The 19,398-nt window shown below is 44.4% G+C and overlaps 1 protein-coding gene and 1 pseudogene across 6 annotated transcripts in view; one reads left to right on the top strand and one right to left on the bottom strand.

Annotated features, from left to right (window-relative positions):
* Positions 1-11,620, bottom strand: part of POU6F1 (POU class 6 homeobox 1) — a 28,804-nt gene extending 17,184 nt beyond the window's left edge. The window contains exons 1-4 of one of the 6 annotated variants that reach the window (XM_070789095.1): positions 11,330-11,620; positions 9,265-9,323; positions 4,749-6,683; positions 1,294-1,387 (exon numbers count right to left, since the gene is read on the bottom strand). In XM_070789095.1, the coding sequence (XP_070645196.1) occupies positions 1,294-1,341 (48 nt within the window). In that variant the 5' untranslated portion in view covers positions 1,342-1,387; positions 4,749-6,683; positions 9,265-9,323; positions 11,330-11,620. Of the gene's footprint in view, positions 1-1,293; positions 6,684-9,264; positions 9,324-11,329 lie in introns of all 6 variants that reach the window. The other 5 variants (XM_019960541.2, XM_070789096.1, XM_070789094.1 and 2 more) reach the window with 5 other exon arrangements.
* Positions 3,001-4,138, top strand: LOC109559095 (swi5-dependent recombination DNA repair protein 1 homolog pseudogene; annotated as a pseudogene).
* Positions 11,621-19,398: the final 7,778 nt, after the last annotated feature.

Here is a 19,398-nt window from a genome sequence, read left to right as displayed (position 1 = left end):
TTTGCTTCCTCTCTTGCTCTCAGTTCAGGGACTGGTAAATGGCCTCACTCACAACCTTGCCAGGATGTCTTCTTGGCTGCTAGGATACTGGAGTGTGGTTTCGATGACCCCTAACACAGGACCCACAGCTTCAGCTGGGACAAGACAGGAAGCCCTCTGCATGTCCCTCTAAACATTACAGGAATGGAAAATGAATGCTCCAGGATGCTGAGGAACTTCTGAAGTTCATGGTTCCTTAATGTCCAAAACCCTGAGGTTAGAGGCCATGATTTCCTTGCAAGCTAACTTCTTGAAGCAAGAGGGTCAGGAATTCTGAACACACGGCCTGTCGCTGGCCCTCCTGGACTGGAGCTTTGTACCCTGTAGACCTGCGGCTCCAGCGTGCCATCTGGTGTGTGCATGCTCTAACCTTGCACCTCCTCGAGGGGAGCCCCTGTGCCCAGCGATGCGGGTGGCCCCTGGGCCTCCTTGGAACACTGGGTCTTCCTTCCTGCTCAGCCAGCTTAGTGCTTTACCTCCAGCACTGACATGCTTCCACTTGGGTCTTTCAAGAATCAGAGACACCCTGTACATTAAAAAGCTCTGTATCAGGCCTTCCCTGTGATTCTCCTGGGGCCAAAGCCACTCCCACAACACACTCCTTGGGACTGAAAACTGGATCCAGCCAGAGACTCTGTTGGAAAAAAGCAGCTATGTGACCCATCAGGGGAGTATGAGTGAAATAACCTTCCCGAGCAGTTTCCTTTCTGACTCAAACCTGACTATGAGAAACTTTACTCCAATTACATTTTAAGAGATGTTAATCTTTTTTTCTCCTTTTAAAAATGCATAAAAAATACATAAGGGAATTCCCTGGTGGTCCAGTTGTTAGGACTTGGTACTCTCACGGCCAGCTAGTAGGGGCCTGGGTTGGATCCCTGGTTGGGAGATTAAGATTCTGCAAGCTACAGGTATCGCCAATTTTAAAAAAATTTTACATAAGTAATAAAAGGTCATTGAAGGAAAAATTAGAAAATGATATATAACCAAGAAAAATAAATAAGTTCCCTGATATCCAAATCTTTCCCCATATTAACTTATACATATTTCACTTTTTAAAGTCACCACTAAAGTCCCCAAACCCAGCCCCTGAAAAATCCTAGCTGGCAACCACATCTGGATGGGTCAAGTGACCATGAACGTTGGTAAGGAACAGACAACAAGGCGCTTTATGGAGTTTTCCTCTTTGCCCACACCCCTCCGTCCATCACCATCCCCCTCCCCACCCCTACCTCTTCCTGCTCCAAAAGATACCTGCTCATTGACAGTCAGAGATGAGTCTGGCCCGGCTCCAGGATCCATGGTCACTTGTCAGGGTGGGATGGGGGCTGGCCCACACCTACACATTCTGCAGGGTGAGATGAGATGGGAAAAGCAAAGGCTGATGTGACAATGTTAAGACAATTTCCATATCATCTCAGAAAGTCAGAAGTAGAATGGTAGGAAGAGAGAGAAGCTAAGTTCTCTCAGGTATGTGTAGAAGTGAAGGCAATAGGATTCTAAGGATTTTAAAATTAAAATGTCTGACTTCCTGCGGCACCCTAGGACAACCTACACTCAGGAGGAGCCAGGGTAACAGGAGGAATGGGGAGGGGCCAGACGTCTAACCCTGGGAGTTCCCCAGTCCAGTGGGAAAGAGCAGACCCAGCAGAGCCCAAAGTGACTTTGACCCAGACACTCAGAACCAGACACAAGTAAGGAGCACTCTGGGTATCAAAGCAATTCTCAGGGGAGGGGTCTGAGAAGACTTCCCCGGGAAGAGATGGCAAACATAGGAATAAATTGAAACAGTTGTCTCAGACTTTAATGCGCCTGGAACGCATTAAAACTGCAGACTCCCCCACCCCGATTTTCCCAGACCAAACATCTCCAGGGAGTCTGATTCAATAGGTGGGTCCCTCAGGGGTTTCTGTGGCAGTGGCCCAAGAACCACACTGGCCTTTAACGTGGGACGCAGGACAACATACCAGATGGTGGAGCAGCGGCCACATGCAGTGAGGAGAGAAGACCTTACAAGAACAAACGGTCTGGCTGGAGCCACGAACCACAGTCACAAGAAATAAAGGTAATGACTAGGACAACCGGTTTTAGACACTGAAACAGAGAAGCAACTAACATTTTTATTCTGAGTGCCCACTGTGCTAAGCATTTTATGGAATACTAATTCACGTACTACTCATGCCAGCTGGGGTATGTGAACATTAGCATCACCATGTTACAGATGAGGACACTCAGCTCGGAGAAGTGTTCTAGATTCCTCACTTTCTCTTCCTCCTCCTTTTCTACCTCTGGGTTTGTTTCATTGGGCTTCCTTTTGTTGTTGTCATTTGATTAATTGAGGTAAAATTCACATGACATCAAATTAAATGTACAACTCGATGGAATTCAGTACACTTATAGCACACTTACAGTGCTGTGCAACCATCACCACTGTTTAGCTCCAGAGCATTTTCATCCTCCAAAAGGAAATTCCATGCCCATTAGCGGTTACTCCCTTTTCTTGCCTGTGGCAATCATGAATCTGCTTTCTCTCTTTGGATTTGCCTGTTCTCAATATTTCATATGGGCTTTCCTGATGACTCAGATGGTAAAGAATCTGCCTACAATGCAGAGACCTGGGTTCAATTCCTGGGTTAGGAAGATTCCCTGGAGAAGGGATTGGCTACCCTCTCCAGTATTCTTCCCTGGAGAATTCTATGGACAGAGGAGCCTAGCGAGCTACAGTCCATGGTCATAATGACTCAGACACAACTGAGAGACTAACACTAATATTTCATGTATTAATAAATGGAATCATTTGATATTGGGTCTTTTTTGTGTCTGGCTTCTTTTACTTTGCAGAATATTTTCAAGGTTTATCCATAGCATGTATCGGCGCTTCATTTCTTTACACAGCTGGATAAAATTTCATTGTATAGACTCTTTCACTTTCCAGGGAAGACAGAGGCACAGGTAAACCAAGACTTCGTTTCCAAGATGGAAAGTCCATCAGACTCAGCTGTGACTTTACCCAGCACTCTGCAGGTCTGTGCCAATCCACCACCTCCCCATATGCATAGTTCAAGAACACAACCTATGAGTGCAGCGCTTAAAGGGCGATTAAGGAAAACAAGATCTTCATTTAATTCTCATAAATAAATGGAGTGGTGAAGCATCTCAAAGTCGAGAATGAAAAAAACAATCAGATCTTTTCAGAGAAGACAGGATCCTTAGCAAAAGAAAAACTGTTTGGAATTTCAAGAAAATTTTAAACACATAGTGAGTTAGAAGAAAGTTTATATTTGAAAAATACTTTAAAGAATATTGCTGCAGGACTTCCCTGGTGATCAAGTGATTAAGACTCTGCACTTCCAGTCTGGGGTGGCAGGGGGAGACAGGTGCAGGTTGGATCCCTGGTCAAGGAACTAAGATCCCGCATGCCACACGGCGCGACCAAAAACAAAAACTGCTGCTGCTAAGTTGCGTCAGTCGTGTCCGACTCTGTGCGATCCCAGAGACGGCAGCCCACCAGGCTCCCCCGTCCCTGGGATTCTCCAGGAAAGAACACTGGAGTGGGTTGCCATTTCCTTCTCCAATGCATGAAAGTGAAAACTGAAAGAGAAGTCGCTCAGTCCTCTCCAACTCTTAGCAACCCCATGGACTGCAGCCCACGAGGCTCTTCCATCCATGGGATTTTCCAGGCAAGAGTACTGGAGTGGGTTGCATGTGAATCTAAATCACTGGATATTGGGTTATGCAAGGTCCTCCAAAATGATTTTGTGAATGAGAATATTTCCAAACAAGGATTAAATGAAGAAAAAGCCAAATCCACCAAATCCGTGAAGGAGATTACAGAGAACTTCAGAGGGTAAAACTAGTCAAAATGTATCACTCAAAGAAGGACCTGTCCCAGTTACAATTGTTAATAAGGAAGCAAAGACACTGTAGCTAGATGTTGCTTTGTGAGGGGCCATCAAACAAGTCCCCAAAGGACAAGAAACTGAACCTCATCCAGTTGATAGATCACTGTGGCTAAGATGATAAATTGCTCCAGTGTAACAGAAATGAAGATGAATTCATAAGAGTTTCATTCATAATTCTTTCTCCAGAGAATCTCTGAGAATGACAACATAATAAAAAAGATACTTGCACATTTTAAAGAGAAGGTATAAGCCACTAGAGCTTAGAGAAAGGTATCCTGATGAACACCAATTTATGAAGCTTGTTATTATCCAAATATAAACCAAGTTCTAAAACAAGGTTTCAGTATTTTGGAGAAATCTGCCAAAGGAAACATTTAAATAAATATGTGAAAAATTTAAATAGCGATTAAAAAATAATTTGGACGATTTTGGAAGTCAGTTTTAATACATTGTTCTGTTTATTGTGGTAAAAAAAATTTTTTTTACTGTAAATGTTAAAAAACGGTCCAACCTTATAAATGTCTAAACTTAAATGGGTCTAAAAATGCCGGCCTCTCTTATTTTATGACTCTTGTTTCCATCCACTTATCACATATTTCCATCTGGATAGTCTAGCACATAATTAAACTCATATGTCAAAAAAAAAAAAAATCCCACGGTATGGATATGCCATATTTTGTTTATTGAATCATCCGCTGATGGATATTTTGGTTGTTTCTACCTTTCTGCTACTGCGAATATTGCATCTATGAATCTTTGTACATGAGTTTTTGTTGGAACACCTGTTTTCAATTTGGGGGTATATACCTAGGAGTGCAACTGCTGGCTGACCCCAGGGGTTTTAGGGGTTTCACTCCAGTGACTGTAGTAAATAGCACATCTGGATGGCCTGCCTCCTTGGAGCTCATGATATCATGCAGTGTCCACAGCCTGACAGCAATGAAGAGAGACGATCACCTGTCAGTTTTGAGAGAAGGGGTTCCTATGACTACCCCAGGAGTAGAACCCCGGTGCATACATAGACCACAGCAGAGCTGCTTTGGTTAAAGCTGGGACAGGAGCCAGTGCCCAGCCACAGCATGCCCCTTTGCCTTCTTTCTTCAGTGAGTGAGTTTGAAAAATACCTGAATCAAACCTGGCAAGGCTTACAGATGGCTCACTTGTCCCTGGCTTTCCTGTGCTAGCATCTAAAAACACAGGCAGCCTCAGGAGGATAAACAGCAGGTCCTGAGGCATTTGTCTCCAACCCAAAAATCCAGAGGTCCAGGACCATCCAGGACTCTTAGTGGCAGAAATACTGAATTAGAGGACCTGGTTCTATTTATCATTTTCCTTTGGGAACTGCTTTGGGCTTAAGGTAATCTTCCAAGACACCCAGGAGGAGCAATGAAGTCTAAAACAAATCAGAACCCCCTAGAATAGCCTGAGATCCTATAAGAAAAATCCTGAAATGCTTTGTCCTTTGTTTATTCAACAAATACTTCAGTGGCCACTATGTGCTGGGCACTGGGATACAGTGGGGGGAAAAGCATGTTCTCCAGCTTTGTTAAGGAGTCAACAGTCTAATATGGGCATCGAGGAAATAAAAAGATAACGACAATATAGTGTGTTTAAGTGTCATGGTGGATGAATAGAGGGTGGCAGAAGATACACTGAAGGGATATCTAATGCACTTTTATATGGTCCTTTGCCCCTTGTTCCAGGGTGGCATGTGTTTCAGACATACAATTTGATAGTACATGAAGCATCTTGTGACATGTAGAGGAAAATGGAATTTGTTGTATGAGATTCAGACTTTTAATGCAGACTCATCTCTGTGATTTTAATCACTTTATATATACTTAATGTGGTTCAGGTTTCCAAGAGGTAAAGTACCTCTCACTATAGTCATTTTGAGGGGTGGAGAGTATTCTGCATGGATTAAAGGAATGAATGGAATGAGTTTCACTGGTATTTAATTGAAAGTCACATTTGTTATGGGAAATTACCTTTCAAATTTTTGACATAATCCTCTCACATGAGATTGTTTGTTGACATCAGCATCTCCAGCTCTACATCACTTCTATATTTAAATCGCGCACCAACTTACCTCCTGCAGGGCTGCCATCTAAAAAGGTCACAAGGACAGGAAGCAGGAAGCAGATTAGTACAGACTAGTAGTTGGAGTTGAGCCGGATCATCCAGACAAGGATGGTTTCCTGAGGTGGTCTCACCCAGCCTGTCAGCCACCAGCTGAGACCTCACCTGGGAACTTCAGACTCGTATAATCCAACTACCTACTGATTGCTTACAAGATCTTATACTTAACATATTCAAAATCAAACTCCTGATTTGCACCCCAAACCAGCTCCACCTGCCTGCAGCCTTCCCCATCTCAGCAAATGGCAGCTTCATCCTTCCACAGGTGCTCAGGTTGAAAACCTTGCTGTCATCCTTGCCTTTGCTCTTATATTTCCATCTATATTGATTTCTTCAAATCCTGTTGGCTCTCCCTTCCAGTGCACCCAGAATCCCTCCACTTCTTATGACTTCCATCATGGTCCATGCAGTTGTACCTGATGCAAAGGAACACAAGATGACATCCCCTCTTGCATGCAAGCATCATCTGCTCTGTTCTTAAACCATCAATCTTCAGGTGGGTTGCTACAGCTTTCAAGTTTTCATTTGCTTGATGGATTTTCTGTATGTTCTCCTACCCTTCTCCATTTCTGGCCCCAGGACATAGATTTCCCTTCCCATCTGCTGAAAAGTAATCATTATTAATGATTAATAAAAATACTATTAATGATTAATAAAAAACTGTTAATCATTATTAATAGTTTGTTGGTCCTGGGATAAATGATAATGGAACAGAAGATTTAAAAAAAAGTATGTGTGTGTATAATTGAGTCACTTTGCTGTACAGTGGAAATTAATACAACATTATAAATCAACTATACTTCAATTTAAAAATAAATTTTAAAAATAGTTTATTGGGACCCAGCCCCTTTATGCATAGTACTACACTGAGCATTCTTTGGAGACAGACTTTAGGGTTCACAATCTCAGCTTTGATATTCCCTAGCTGTGGGACTTCAGGCAAATTATTTAACCTCTCTGCCTCAGTTTCCTCATCTGTAAAATGAGAGTAATAGCACCTACTTCATAGGGCTATTGTGAAGACTGAATAAGTTAATGCACATTAAAAAGTGTAGATCAACGACTGGCACATAGTAAGTGCTCAGAGGATGGTAGCTATTACAAAAATTTACATATTCTCCAGGCAAGAACACTGGAGTGGGTAGCCATTCCCTTCTCCAGGGGATCTTCCTGACTCGGATATTGAATCTGGGTCTCCTACACTGCAGGCAGATTCTTTACCATCTCAGCCACCAAGGAAGCCCTTACATATATTATCTCATTTAAATTTAGTACAGCAGTTAGGAACCTAGGTGGTGCCTCAGTTACCATATTTGAAACAGGAATAACTGGGCATTGTAGCAAATTGTGTCAGGGTTCAATAAATATGAACTGTTAACTATTATTCAATTTTGACACCAGCCCCATGAGGCCACAGAGTAAACACATAGTAAAGCCTGACCACCTGTGTGACGAGCGGGCAGATTACTTCCGTTTTTTTCAGGGATAAATAATAAGAGAGCTTATCTTTGAATTACTGTATGAAGCACAAATAACAATTAGCTATTACAATCCCCATTTTTATTGAAGAGTAAGCTGATGATCAAAGAGAGATAATGGAATAGGCTTAGGAGAAAAACCTAGATTAAATCCCAGCTTGGTCATGAAATAGCTGTGCCATCCTGGGCAAATGACTGAATCTCTTTGAAGTTTAAGTTCCTTATCTTTAAAATGCTGATTAAATGGGCAAGCATTATGGGGTTGTTATAATGGTGATAGGAGATTAGGGCTTCCCTGGTGGCTCAGACAGTGAAGAATCAGCCAGCAATGTGGGAGACCCAGGTTCAATCCCTAGATCAGAAAGATCCCCTAGAGAAGGGCATGGCAACCCACTCTAGTATTCTTGCCTGGAGAATTCTATGGACAGAGGAGCCTGGTGGACTGCAGTCCATGGGGTAGCAAAGAGTAGGACACAACTGAGCAACTAACACTTTCACTTTTTCATGAGATCATGCAAGTAAAATGCTTAACATTGTATTCTTACGATAACCCCCATCTTTATCTATAGGAAAATGGAGGTGGAGAGAGGTCAGGTGATTTGCCCAAGGGCACAGTCCATGACCTTCAAACTTCAAGGTCACATCACCTGCCCCAGATTTCTATTCTCCTGACACCACACTAAGCCTTCATTCAGGAAATGGGAAGAAGGCTGATGGGGGCTGCTCTGGCCCCCAAGGATCAGGACACACTGGAAAGCGGAAGCTCTCAATTCTGCTCCAAATTGTTTCAGTGGTTAAGACTCCGAGCTTCCAACACAGGGAGTGTGGGTTCAATCCCTGTTCAGGGAACTAAGATCCCACATGCCTTGTGGTATGGCCAAGAAATAAAAACAGGCTTCCCTGGTGGCTCAGATGATAAAGAATCTGACTGCAATGTAGGAGACTTGGGTTTGATCCCTGGGTTTGATCCCTGGGTCAGGAAGGTCCCCTGGAGAAAGGAATGGCTACCCACTCCAGTATTCTTGCCTGCAGAACTCCATGGACAGAGACGCCTGGCGGGCTGCAGTCCATGGGGTTACAAAGAGTCAGACATGACTGAGCAACTAACACTTTCACTTTGGGGCTTCCCTGGTGGCTCAGATGATAAAGAATCTGCTTGCAATGTAGGAGACCCAGATTTGATTCCTGGGTTGGGAAGATGCCCTGGAGAAGGGAATGGCAACCCACTCCAGTATCCTTGCTTGGGAAATCCTTTATGGACAGAGGAGCCTCGTGGGCTACAGTCCATGGGGTCACAAAGAGTTGGACATGACTGAGCGATTAACACTAATCAATTTACTTCCCCCAACCCCAATTCATGGACAGAGATAAATGACTTGCCAAGCTATTGGTAGACTAGCTAGTCACACACATGGGCCAGAAGGAGAGAAAAGGGCAAAAGACAGGACAGTAGTGAACAAACTTACTTCTTTCCCAACCAACCATTTGTAAATTTTAGACATATATACTCAAACAGTAAAGACTTGTTTTATAAAGACACATTTAGATTTATTTTCTCCTTCTGCACCCACCCCCCATCCCCTTGTACCCAAACTTGGTTCATCCCTGGCAGGGTGAATAGAAGGGATAAATGTGAAATAAATGTAAATAACAAGAAGTATGTTCCCCTGCTAGACTTTAAGGACCAAGAAAGCATATCCACTTACCATCATATCCCAGAGCCTCATAAAATTCCTGGTACACAACAGAGGTTAATGAATATGAGCTGAAAACATAAATTATGATATCAGATCGTACCCTTTAGTCTCCTCATATTTCCTACCTTTTCCTCAAAATACATAGCCTATTTCAAATTTCATGCCCTCATTTTCAATACTAGGGCTACTTAAAAATGATTTCAAAGAAGTAGTATTAAGTTCTTAAGAAACCTGGTCACACTCACCCCTTCCTAATGTGCCAGTTCAGCTCCTCATTCCCAAGTCTTCCTTCATTTGGCCAGTTTCTCCCGAGTCCCATTCTCTCTGTGGCCTCACTGACCCTCATTTTGACACAGAAAGAGCTTGGGGTTTAAAGGCAGAAGACTCAGATTGAGTATCGCTTCTGTTTAAGGTAACATCTCACAGCCTGTTTCCTTATCTGTGAAATGGGGCTAAATTCCAGTGCCCACCTCATGGGCTATTGTTAAATCATTAACATTTATGTAAAGCTTTTGGAACAGGGCCTGGCACACGTAATTGCTTTAAGTTGAAGTAAAGCACTGTTCTTAATTGTAAAGTGTTATGAAAAACATGTAAGATTACTACTATGACTTTACAGTGAGCAAATCTTGGGGAGGGGGGATATGATCTTGTCCCATGTTCCTTCATAATGCAAAGACTCCTTAGAAAAGCAAATTTCTTCTGAGTCATCTCTTAATTGCTAGGTAGTACTTCCAAGAAGAGAATAACCCATCTCCTCTCTCTCACTCTCTCGCTCTCTCTCTCTCTCACACACACAGACACAAATCACTCTATATTGTCTTGTTTTTTTCATGTTTATGATCTGCCTGTCCCCATCTCCATCCCACCCATCAGACTGAAATTAAAACTCCAAGACAGGGCAAATTCTGTCTGTATTGTTCAGAGTTGGCACAGAGTGGATATTTTTGTCGCCCTAATGAACAAATAAATGAAGGTCTACAGCAGATATGCAAAGAAATAAAAGATCACAGAAATAACACCCTGAGAAGCTGGACTTCAATCAAAACAAAATACATGGAATTATTCCTCAGAAGGCCCTGCTGGTCAACGGTGGCTGCCTTGGATTACCAAGAAAAGGGAGGTGGGAAGTATGTTCATGAACAATTGAAGACCAGCCTTCTACTTTGGGATCAAGGAATTTGAAAGAGCAGATCCCAGCTCTCCGCAAAGAGCTTCTTTCCACTAGTCTAGGCAGGCTTCACAACCGCGTTTTATTTTTCCCCACAGCCGGCTGCGGAGGCTTGCGAAGATTTGGGGGTTCCAATGACAAATGAGTAGGGGACCTCAACGCGAGAAAGTGGAGGTTGCAAGGCGCCCTGCGGCTCCCTTGGCCTTGCCAGGTGAGGATGCCCAGGGAGCACATAGCGGGTGCATTATGATGACTATTTATTAATAATAATATTGTTATTAAATATTTATGAAGTGCTTGTGCTCGGCTAGACGGTGACCCTCCCACCACTCTCCCATCCTTCCAGCAGTACCAGGTCCCTAACCCCGAGTCCCACCAGTCCTCCCGGTGTCTGGTGGTTGGAGAGAATTGTGACAGGTGGCTCTGGCCGCCTCATTTGACCTTGCCTGCTGGGAACCCAGGCGTCCGGGTTCTCCAGTGGGGCGACAATCCTTTCGCGGTCGCCACAGGGGCTGGGTAAAGAACGTCCCCGTGGTCCGTACCCAACCTGGGCTCCCGGAGCAGAAATGGGGAGGGGCCAGGTCCAAGCTCCCCACGGGGTCCACCTGGCGACCGCCCCCTCCTCCCCTCGGTCCCCGCAGGCCGGCAGGAAAGCTAGGGCGCGGCCCCCGGGGTCTCCGGCCTCCCGCGAGCGGCCACACACCATTCAGCTCCCGGAGATCCTAGTCGCCCCGGCCCAACATCCCGGCGCCCCGGCCCCGCGGCATTTTTTTTTCTCTTTATCATAAATATATAAATTATGCTAATTACGGGCATTGCATATTAACCAAACCCGAAACCTCCCCTGCCCGGCCCCCTCCCCCTCTGTGCAAACCCCTCCCCGCCCCGGACCCCGCTACTTACCGGAGCCCGAGCCCGAGCTGCCTTCGCCCTGGGTGCCCGGCGGCCACCGATTAGAGATTCATCTCACAGCTCGGGCCAGGGGGCCGGGGGCCGGGGCCCGGGGGCCAGGGCAGCCGCCACCCGCAGACAAAGAAGCCAGTGCGGCTTGGCTGGGCTCGGCTCGGCCCGGGAGCCGGTCGGGACCCGCCGCCGCCCCCGGGCCCCCAGCCCGGGCTGGCCAGAGCCGAAAGGGACTCGGCGGGCTGCGCTGGGCGGAGGGGGGACGGCTGGGAAGCGAGAAGGGGAAGCAGGGTGGGTGGGGGGGGGGCGGTCAGGTATATATATATATATTTTTTTCTTCCTTTCCCCCCTTCCACGGCCCCCCCCTTTTCCCTCCCCCCCCTCGTTTTTTTTCCCTCCTTCTGCTACTTGGATTTTTTTAGCTGCTGCGTCATGAGCATAATTTATGCAAAGAGCTTTCCCGCATGCTGCACCGCGCGCGCCAGCCGCCGGGGGCGGCGGGCTGGGCGGGCCGGCAGGGAAGGGAGGGGATCTGGGGAACCGAGAACTAGCGATGGTGGGGGCACCCCAGCCCCTTGCCACCCCCGCTCTCAGAGGCCCCACAGACTAGTTCCCCGGACTGGAGTGGAAAGTCGATGGGGTGGGTCACGCAGCCCCGCTCCGAGAAGCATCCTGAGGTCGTTTCATTTTGGAAGGTGCGAGAGTGGGGAGCACAGAAGTCCAAACTGGGGACCCTATGCCACATTCCCGTCAGCCTAGGGTTGGGGCGGTAACTCCCAGCGGCCGCCCTGTCCTCTCTAGCTTGGTCAGTTGCCCTGCTCAACGTTCAAAGTCAAGTTCGTGTCCATTCCCAAGTCCCAGGCCGGGCCCCCACTGTGAGAAAAGGGAGGGAACTCAGCCAGACCAAAACCACCGCCCAACCAACCTCCGGAGCAGCTGTGGCCGAGCTCCATCTCACCCGGGGGGAACGTGGTGGGGAGGTGGGAGGCGTCGGGGCCTGGACCCGAAAGCCCGCATATACACACCTCAATAGCAGCTGTCTAGAGACTAGCTTGCCTGTTTTCTTGACCAAGTAGATGGGGAAATGTAAAAAAATAGACAAAGTTCTGTGGCATGGAGCAAAAAAAAAAAAACAACCCCAGCGTTCTGCTTTGGTGGTGGTGATGTCGGGAAGGGTTTGGTTTAAGAGGCTCCTGAAGGTGGGGAAGGGGGAAGGGATAGAAAGAGGCACTGTTTGAGGCTGAGGGAAGACGGACTGAGACGTTGTTGGCAAATAAAAGAGGAAGGAGTTGGAAGAACAAAGGGGAAGAGAAAGAATGAGAGAAGAATTGGGGAGGAGGGAGGCTTTGTAAATCCAGCGACTGTGGGTCCCAGCTTTGAGACCTAGAGACAGCCTGCCGTCAGCCTGGGCTGCTTGCCCTCTGGCCCGCCATCTACTGCCCGCTCCCCGCCCCCTGCCACCCCCCCCCCACCCCCACCCCCAGATTTGGTGGCTTATCTTTTGATGAGGTAAGCATAGACGAGTTAGAGGTAATGTGAGGAGAATGGAAGTGGAGCCCTCAGCCCACCGGAGACTGTTCACCGCCCCCGCCCCCCTCCGCATGGAAGGACACTGAAAGGCAGGGGAGAGGAGGAGAGGGGAGCAGCACCAGGTGGGAGATCATCTCTACACACTTTTCCAGAACCTTACCTGCACTTGGCAGATCTATTAGTAACCCATGGATTCCAAGTTAGGATATTTAGGGTTTAGCCCCTACCCTTCCACTAACAGTTCAGGCAGGTAATTTAACTTCATTACTTACTTTTCTATTATCATTACTTCACGGGATCAAGAAGTTTAACTGTGTGAGCTTGTATGTGAAAGAATCTTGAAAAATTCTAACTGATATACAATTGTAAGGTATCATTACCTGTTCAGTAGTTTTAACTGGGCTTGTGAAACTGATACATGACAGTATTACAGTTCTTGAAGGTTTTGTTTGGTCTTTTATCCCTATGGTCCCTCCTCTTAGGCTGTAAGTTTCTTGAGAGCACAGATGGTGACAACTCATTTTTGTATTTCCTACTGCTGTTTATGTGAAAAAGAGGCTCAGTATTGCTATTGAATGTTGTCACATGAGGACAAAAACTCTTAGTCTATGTGACATGGTTTGGTGCTACACACAGATAAATCAAATGCATGATATCAGGGACAGTATGAAGAAAGAAACGGATGTGATCAAAGGGGTTCAGGGAGCCATACATGAGAATGGTAATTGTGGTTTCCTTTGGAAAAAGGAAGCCTTAAATTTATATTGTATACTCTTCTGCCTAAATTTTTGATGCTGAACATATATTACTTTTTTGTTGGTCTAAATTTTTTATCGGTTATAACATGCACACAGTAAAGTACACAAACCTTAAATGTACATATTGATGAATTATTTATACATACATAAAATATTTATTTTTATCTACACATTACATTATTTACACATATTATTTACATATAAAATAGATTATATGTTATTTACATATAATATTTTTTATAACAACTGGGGCTTCCCTGGTAGCTCAAATGGTAATGAATCTGCTTGCAATGAGGGAACCCTGGGCATAATTGTAATAATTACATTTTATTATATGTCAACACATATATATTTTATAAACATATATAAAATCACTACCCACAATATGATATAGAGCATTTCCAACACCTGAGAGGACTCCTCTGTGTTCCTTGATAGGTAAACTTCCAATTATCACTATAGATTAATTTTACTGGTTCTTGAAATTCATCTAAATGGAGTCAGACAGGATGTGTATTCTTTTGTGTCTGGTTTCTGTTACTCAACACATGTTTTTGAGATGCACCCATGTTGTTGTGTTTAACAGTATTCCTTGTTCTTTTATACTGCTGTATACATTCCATTGTATAATTATACCACAATTTATCCATTCTACTATTGATGGGCATTTGACTAATTTCTCTTTTTGTCTTTTATGCATAAAAGCTGCTCTAAACATGCTTGTATAAGTCTCTAAATGAATACATGCACTTATTTTTCCTAGGTGAATACTGAGAAGTGGAATTGCTAAGTTTGGGGTATATGTTCAACTTTTTATTGGGTTGGCCAAGAAAAAACTTTGGGTTTGGGTTTTCTGTAACATCTTACAGAAACTCGAATGAACTTTTTGGCTAACCCCATAGATACTGCTCCCCTGGTGGCTCAGACATTAAAGAGTCTGCCTGCAATGCAGGACACCTGGGTTTGATCCCTGGGCTGGGAAGATCCCCTGGAGAAAGAAATGACTATCCACTCCAGTATGCTTGCCTTGAGAAATTCCATGGACAGAGGAGTCTGGCAGGCTACAGTCCATGGGGTGACAAAGAATAGACACAACTGAGCCACTAACACTTTCAACACGGATACAGCTAAATACTTTCCCAAAATGTCTGAACCAATTTATATCCTTACTAGTAATGTATGAGAGTTCTAGTTGTTTCATCCTCACTGATGCTTGAAATAGTCTTTTTTTTTAAAAAATATTGCAATATGATTGTTGGAATAAGTATACATTTTATAGTCAGAGAAAAAGCCAACAATACAAATATTTCCATGAGTAAGTAGGGAGAAGCTGTCACCAGTGACATGCTGTGCCAAAGAAAACTCATCAATAGTATCTTCAGCCCAGTACATTTTTTTTCCTCCTTTGCTCCCACTTCCTGTGCTTCTGAGCCTACATTTATTCAAAAAATATTATTGTCTACTAGATTGGATGCTAAGTGTCCAGTGGAAAACAAAACAGCTTTCTTGAAATTTACAGTCTTCTGGGGAAACACATGTTAAAAAAATAAGCACACAAATATATCATTACATGTGACGGTGAAGGAAACCAGAAGGTGATATGAGAAAGAATCACACTGGGGGCAGGGAAGGCCTCCCTAAGGAAGTCACATATAAGGCGAAGTTTAAAAGATGGAATAGGGACTTTCCTGATTTTCCAGTGGCTAAGACGGCACTCCCATTGCAGGGGGCCCGAGTTCAATTCCTGGTCAGGGAACTAGATCCTACATGCTGCAACTAAAGATTCTGCATGCTGCAACTTAGACCCGGTGCAGTCAAATAAAAATAAATATTTTTTAAAAGTGAAATAGGCAGGAGACCAAAGGAACAGCAGAGGTGATAAGACAGGAAAGAACCTGGTGTTCAAGAAACTGGAGCACAGCAAGTGATGGGAAGAACTTCATAAAATAAACTTAGAAAGATAGGCAGGGCCCAAATCAGGAAGGCCTGGCCGTATGTACCTCTAATCTTCCCATTCAGCTGGGGCTGTTCTTTCCTTGCAAGCTCTCCTCAGGATTTACCCCCTCTAAGTAGTCTTCTTGAATAATACTGAACTGTTCAAATTAATATTATTTTAATTATATCATTGTTTCAAAAACCTCATAATTTGTAGTAAATAGCCCTTTCTTTCTGTTTCCTGAGAATGTATTGGTTTACCCAACAGATGTAGGACAGGGCCTTGCGTTTCGTCTTTCACCCGAGTCTCCTCCAACCATCAGGGATGCTCTGTTGACAGCAAGAGCCTTCCTTGGCCCTGCTCTCTATTCCTAGAAAGCTCTTGGGATCTAAGTAGATAATCCCTAGAATCCTGTTTTGCCTGGTTTGAGGACTGACTCAGTTTCAGATCTTCAAAAGTTGCCCTGGAGCAACCAAATTTCCCCAGGATCCACATATATTTTCTCAGACACCTTCCTTAACTGCCAAGTTAATCTTGCCCCTCCTCCTGCCAATCACCAGGTTAAAGGCATCTTTGCTGTTGCTAAGAGAAGGAGGCTTGGGCAGGTGGGAGTGAGTTGAAGGATGATACAGCAGGGAGTCAGGCCGGTCAGCAGGGGAAAAAATCTTTCAGCTGTGAGGGAAGACAGCAATGCAAATACATTTTTCAAGTGCTTCTGGGCCAGGTTTCCGCCCCGCCCTCACCCCCCACTGTGTTTACCTGCTTGTTCTCTGAAAGCTTTTAGGACTTTCTTTTTAAAAAATCTCTGATGTCTTAAATTTTACATCATGGCTTGTAGTTGGCCAGCTTTCATAAAACAGGGAAGCTATCGTTCACCTTGACTGGTTATATTGAAGTCCTTGTGAGGGGAAAAGGACCATCAAAGAGAAGATCCCTGAGTGCTGGTAACAATGCAGGGCTATTTAAAGGTGAGAAGTCAGAGTTCTGGAATACTTGCTTGGCAAGGAGTGTGGCTGGGCATGCTCCCTTTTTTATAGACTTCCCACCCTGAAATGCATATATTTTATCTATTTACTTTAATTTTAGCAATGATGTAAAATTATTGCTGGGCTGCTGTCACTCTGACAGATCACCTTACCAGCTCAAAGGGTAAATATGGATTTTTTCCCCATAATTTTTGTACAGTAACAAGGTAAGGAACATTTTAGCTCATAAATTATTCACCAAACCTCACAGGCATAATAGGCTGTGTGCATATTCATCAGGTTATCATCCATTATTCATAAGAAGTTCACTTCAACTGTTAGAAGAAAATGAGGTTGTTGATTGAAATGCTGAAGAAACGTGGGCTTTTGTTCCCCCCTTCTTCTCTCTCCCATCTAAGTCTGGAAGTTTCCATCAAAAAAATCATATCATAGGGGAAAAATTTTATTCCTGACATGCAGATGTGTAGATAAGAGGAAAAGAAAACTTGGAGTAGGAAATAAGTTGGCAGAATCAACCATCATTCATTTAACTTGGCTAAAGGCCTCTGACTCCTGCTTCCACAGAAACTGTGTCCAGAAGTGTCCAAAAGGAGTCCCCTTTCTTGCAACAAAGGAGCAGCTTTAGCAAATGATAGATTTTTTTTAGACTTCATACTTACATTAAGATACAGATTGCATTCTGCAGCCTAAGAAGTGTTACCATTTATGTTATTATTTAACCTTCATACCATGTCTGTGAGATAGGAATAATTTCAAGATGAGACAACTCAGGCTCAGAGAGGTTAAGTGATTTGTCTAAAGCCAAACAGCTGGTGAGCAGAGCAGGACTGGGATCTCCGTTTTCTTCCATATTCCATGTTCTTTATACTGTCTTCCTAAATCCTCTGGAATAATGAAACCTACCACTCCCAGAGGCATTTCACATTGTTTTCCAAGAACCACTGATTGTATTATTTTCTCTTTTTAGTATCTTTATTATTTCTGTGAACTTCAGAAGCAATACAGGCTTGAAAGCATCAAATAACCCAAAGAATAAAGAATAACAAATGGACAGGCAGTTAACTGCCACGATTGCCAAACTCCTCTGCCACAGGATCCAGGAGGAGATATTATAATTCAGCCAGATCTACAGATCTGGGTTCAGATCTGATCATGGTCACTGACTAGCTGTTTCATTTGGGGGCAAGATGGCCTCTTTAGGCTGTAGTTTCTCATTTGTAAAATGGGAATTACACTTCTAGAGTTTTTTAAGTATTAAATGAGATGATGTATATGAAACCCAAGTGTCATCACTTTCCTCTATTTTAAAGGCCCCCTTTCTCTAGCACGGAGAAGGCAATGGCACCCCACTCCAGTACTCTTGCCTGGGAAATCCCATGGACGGAGGAGCCTGGTAGGCTGCAGTCCATGGGGTTGCTACGAGTCGGACACGACTGAACGACTTCACTTTCATTTTTCACTTTCATGCATTGGAGAAGGAAATGGCAACCCACTCGTGTTCTTGCCTGGAGAATTCCAGGGACAGAGGAGCCTGGTGGGCTTCCATCTATGGGGTCGCACAGAGTAGGACACGACTGATGCGACTTAGCAGCAGCAGTAGCAGTCTCTCTAGCACAGCTGGCCATCCACTATCCACGGGTATTGCATCAGAGGATTCAATCCACCAAGGATTGAAAATATCTGGAAAATAAATCCCAGAAAGTCCCCAAAAGCAAAAGGTGAATATGCTGCAAATCAAACTTTGTACATAGTATCTACAACTACATAGTATTTAAAACTATGCAATTTACATAGCATTTACATTGTATGGAGAAAGAAATGGCAACCAACTCCACTATTCTTGCCTGGAAAATCCCATGGTTGGAGGAGCCTGGTGGGCTACAGTCCACAGGGTGGCAAAGAGCTGGACACAACTGAGCGACTGAACTGAGGTATTATAAGTAATCTAGAGATGATTTCAAGTTATACAGGAGAATGTGTGGAGGTTTTAGGCAAATACCATTTTATATAAGGGATCTGAGCAGCCTTGGATTTTGGTATCTGTGAAGGTGGGGTGGATCCTAGAACAAAATACCCTGTGGGAACTGTATATTTATTTGGGGAAATGGAATGGAAGGCAAGGCTTCTCGCTTGCCTGTGCCCCCAAGTCTTTCGCTTGATCCTCTGTTTCCATCTATCCTGCGTCACTCACCTGGCCGCTAGTTGTCTGGTGTGGTTCCTCTGGATGAAATGCAGCTGTAGTCACAGTGGGGCACATCTGTGAGTTCTCCCCAGCATGACTAAATACGGTTGCTCTTTTTTAAAGAAAATTATTTATTTGGCTGTGTCAGATCTTAGTTGCAGCACGAGGGATCTTTAGTTGGGGGATGTGGGATCTAGTTCCCTGACCAGGAATCGAACCTGGGCCCCCTGCATTGGGAGTGCAGAGTATTAGCCACTGGATCACCAGGGAAGTCCCTCGAGGTTGTTTTTATTGAAGAGTTGGGAAAAAAGCTAAAGAGAATTCCAATGAGTAAGAGAAAGCATTAAATTTTTTATTTTAACTTTCTAGGTAATTCAAATGAAAACCAGATAAGAAGTTCAGTTTTTATGAGCAGGTCAGATTTTGCATGCCTGGACCCCAAACCCTAATCTGACTCCCTGTCATCAGGTCAGTTTTCCTCCCTAGTAACTCCTCCTTCAAACCTCCACTCCTTTCTGGGAGGGCCCAGGCCCTTCCTCCCTCTGCTTCCTCACTTTTACTCAGAAGTGTGTGCGTGCACAGTCGCTTAGTGGTGTCCAACTCTGTTCGACCCCATGGACAGTAGCCCGTCGGGCTCCTCTATTCATGGGATTTCCTAAATAAGAATACTGGAGTGG

The sequence above is a fragment of the Bos indicus genome, chromosome 5, assembly GCF_029378745.1.
Source record: "Bos indicus isolate NIAB-ARS_2022 breed Sahiwal x Tharparkar chromosome 5, NIAB-ARS_B.indTharparkar_mat_pri_1.0, whole genome shotgun sequence".
Taxonomy (NCBI): Eukaryota; Metazoa; Chordata; class Mammalia; order Artiodactyla; family Bovidae; genus Bos; species Bos indicus.
This window is presented reverse-complemented; position numbering and strand designations above follow the sequence as displayed.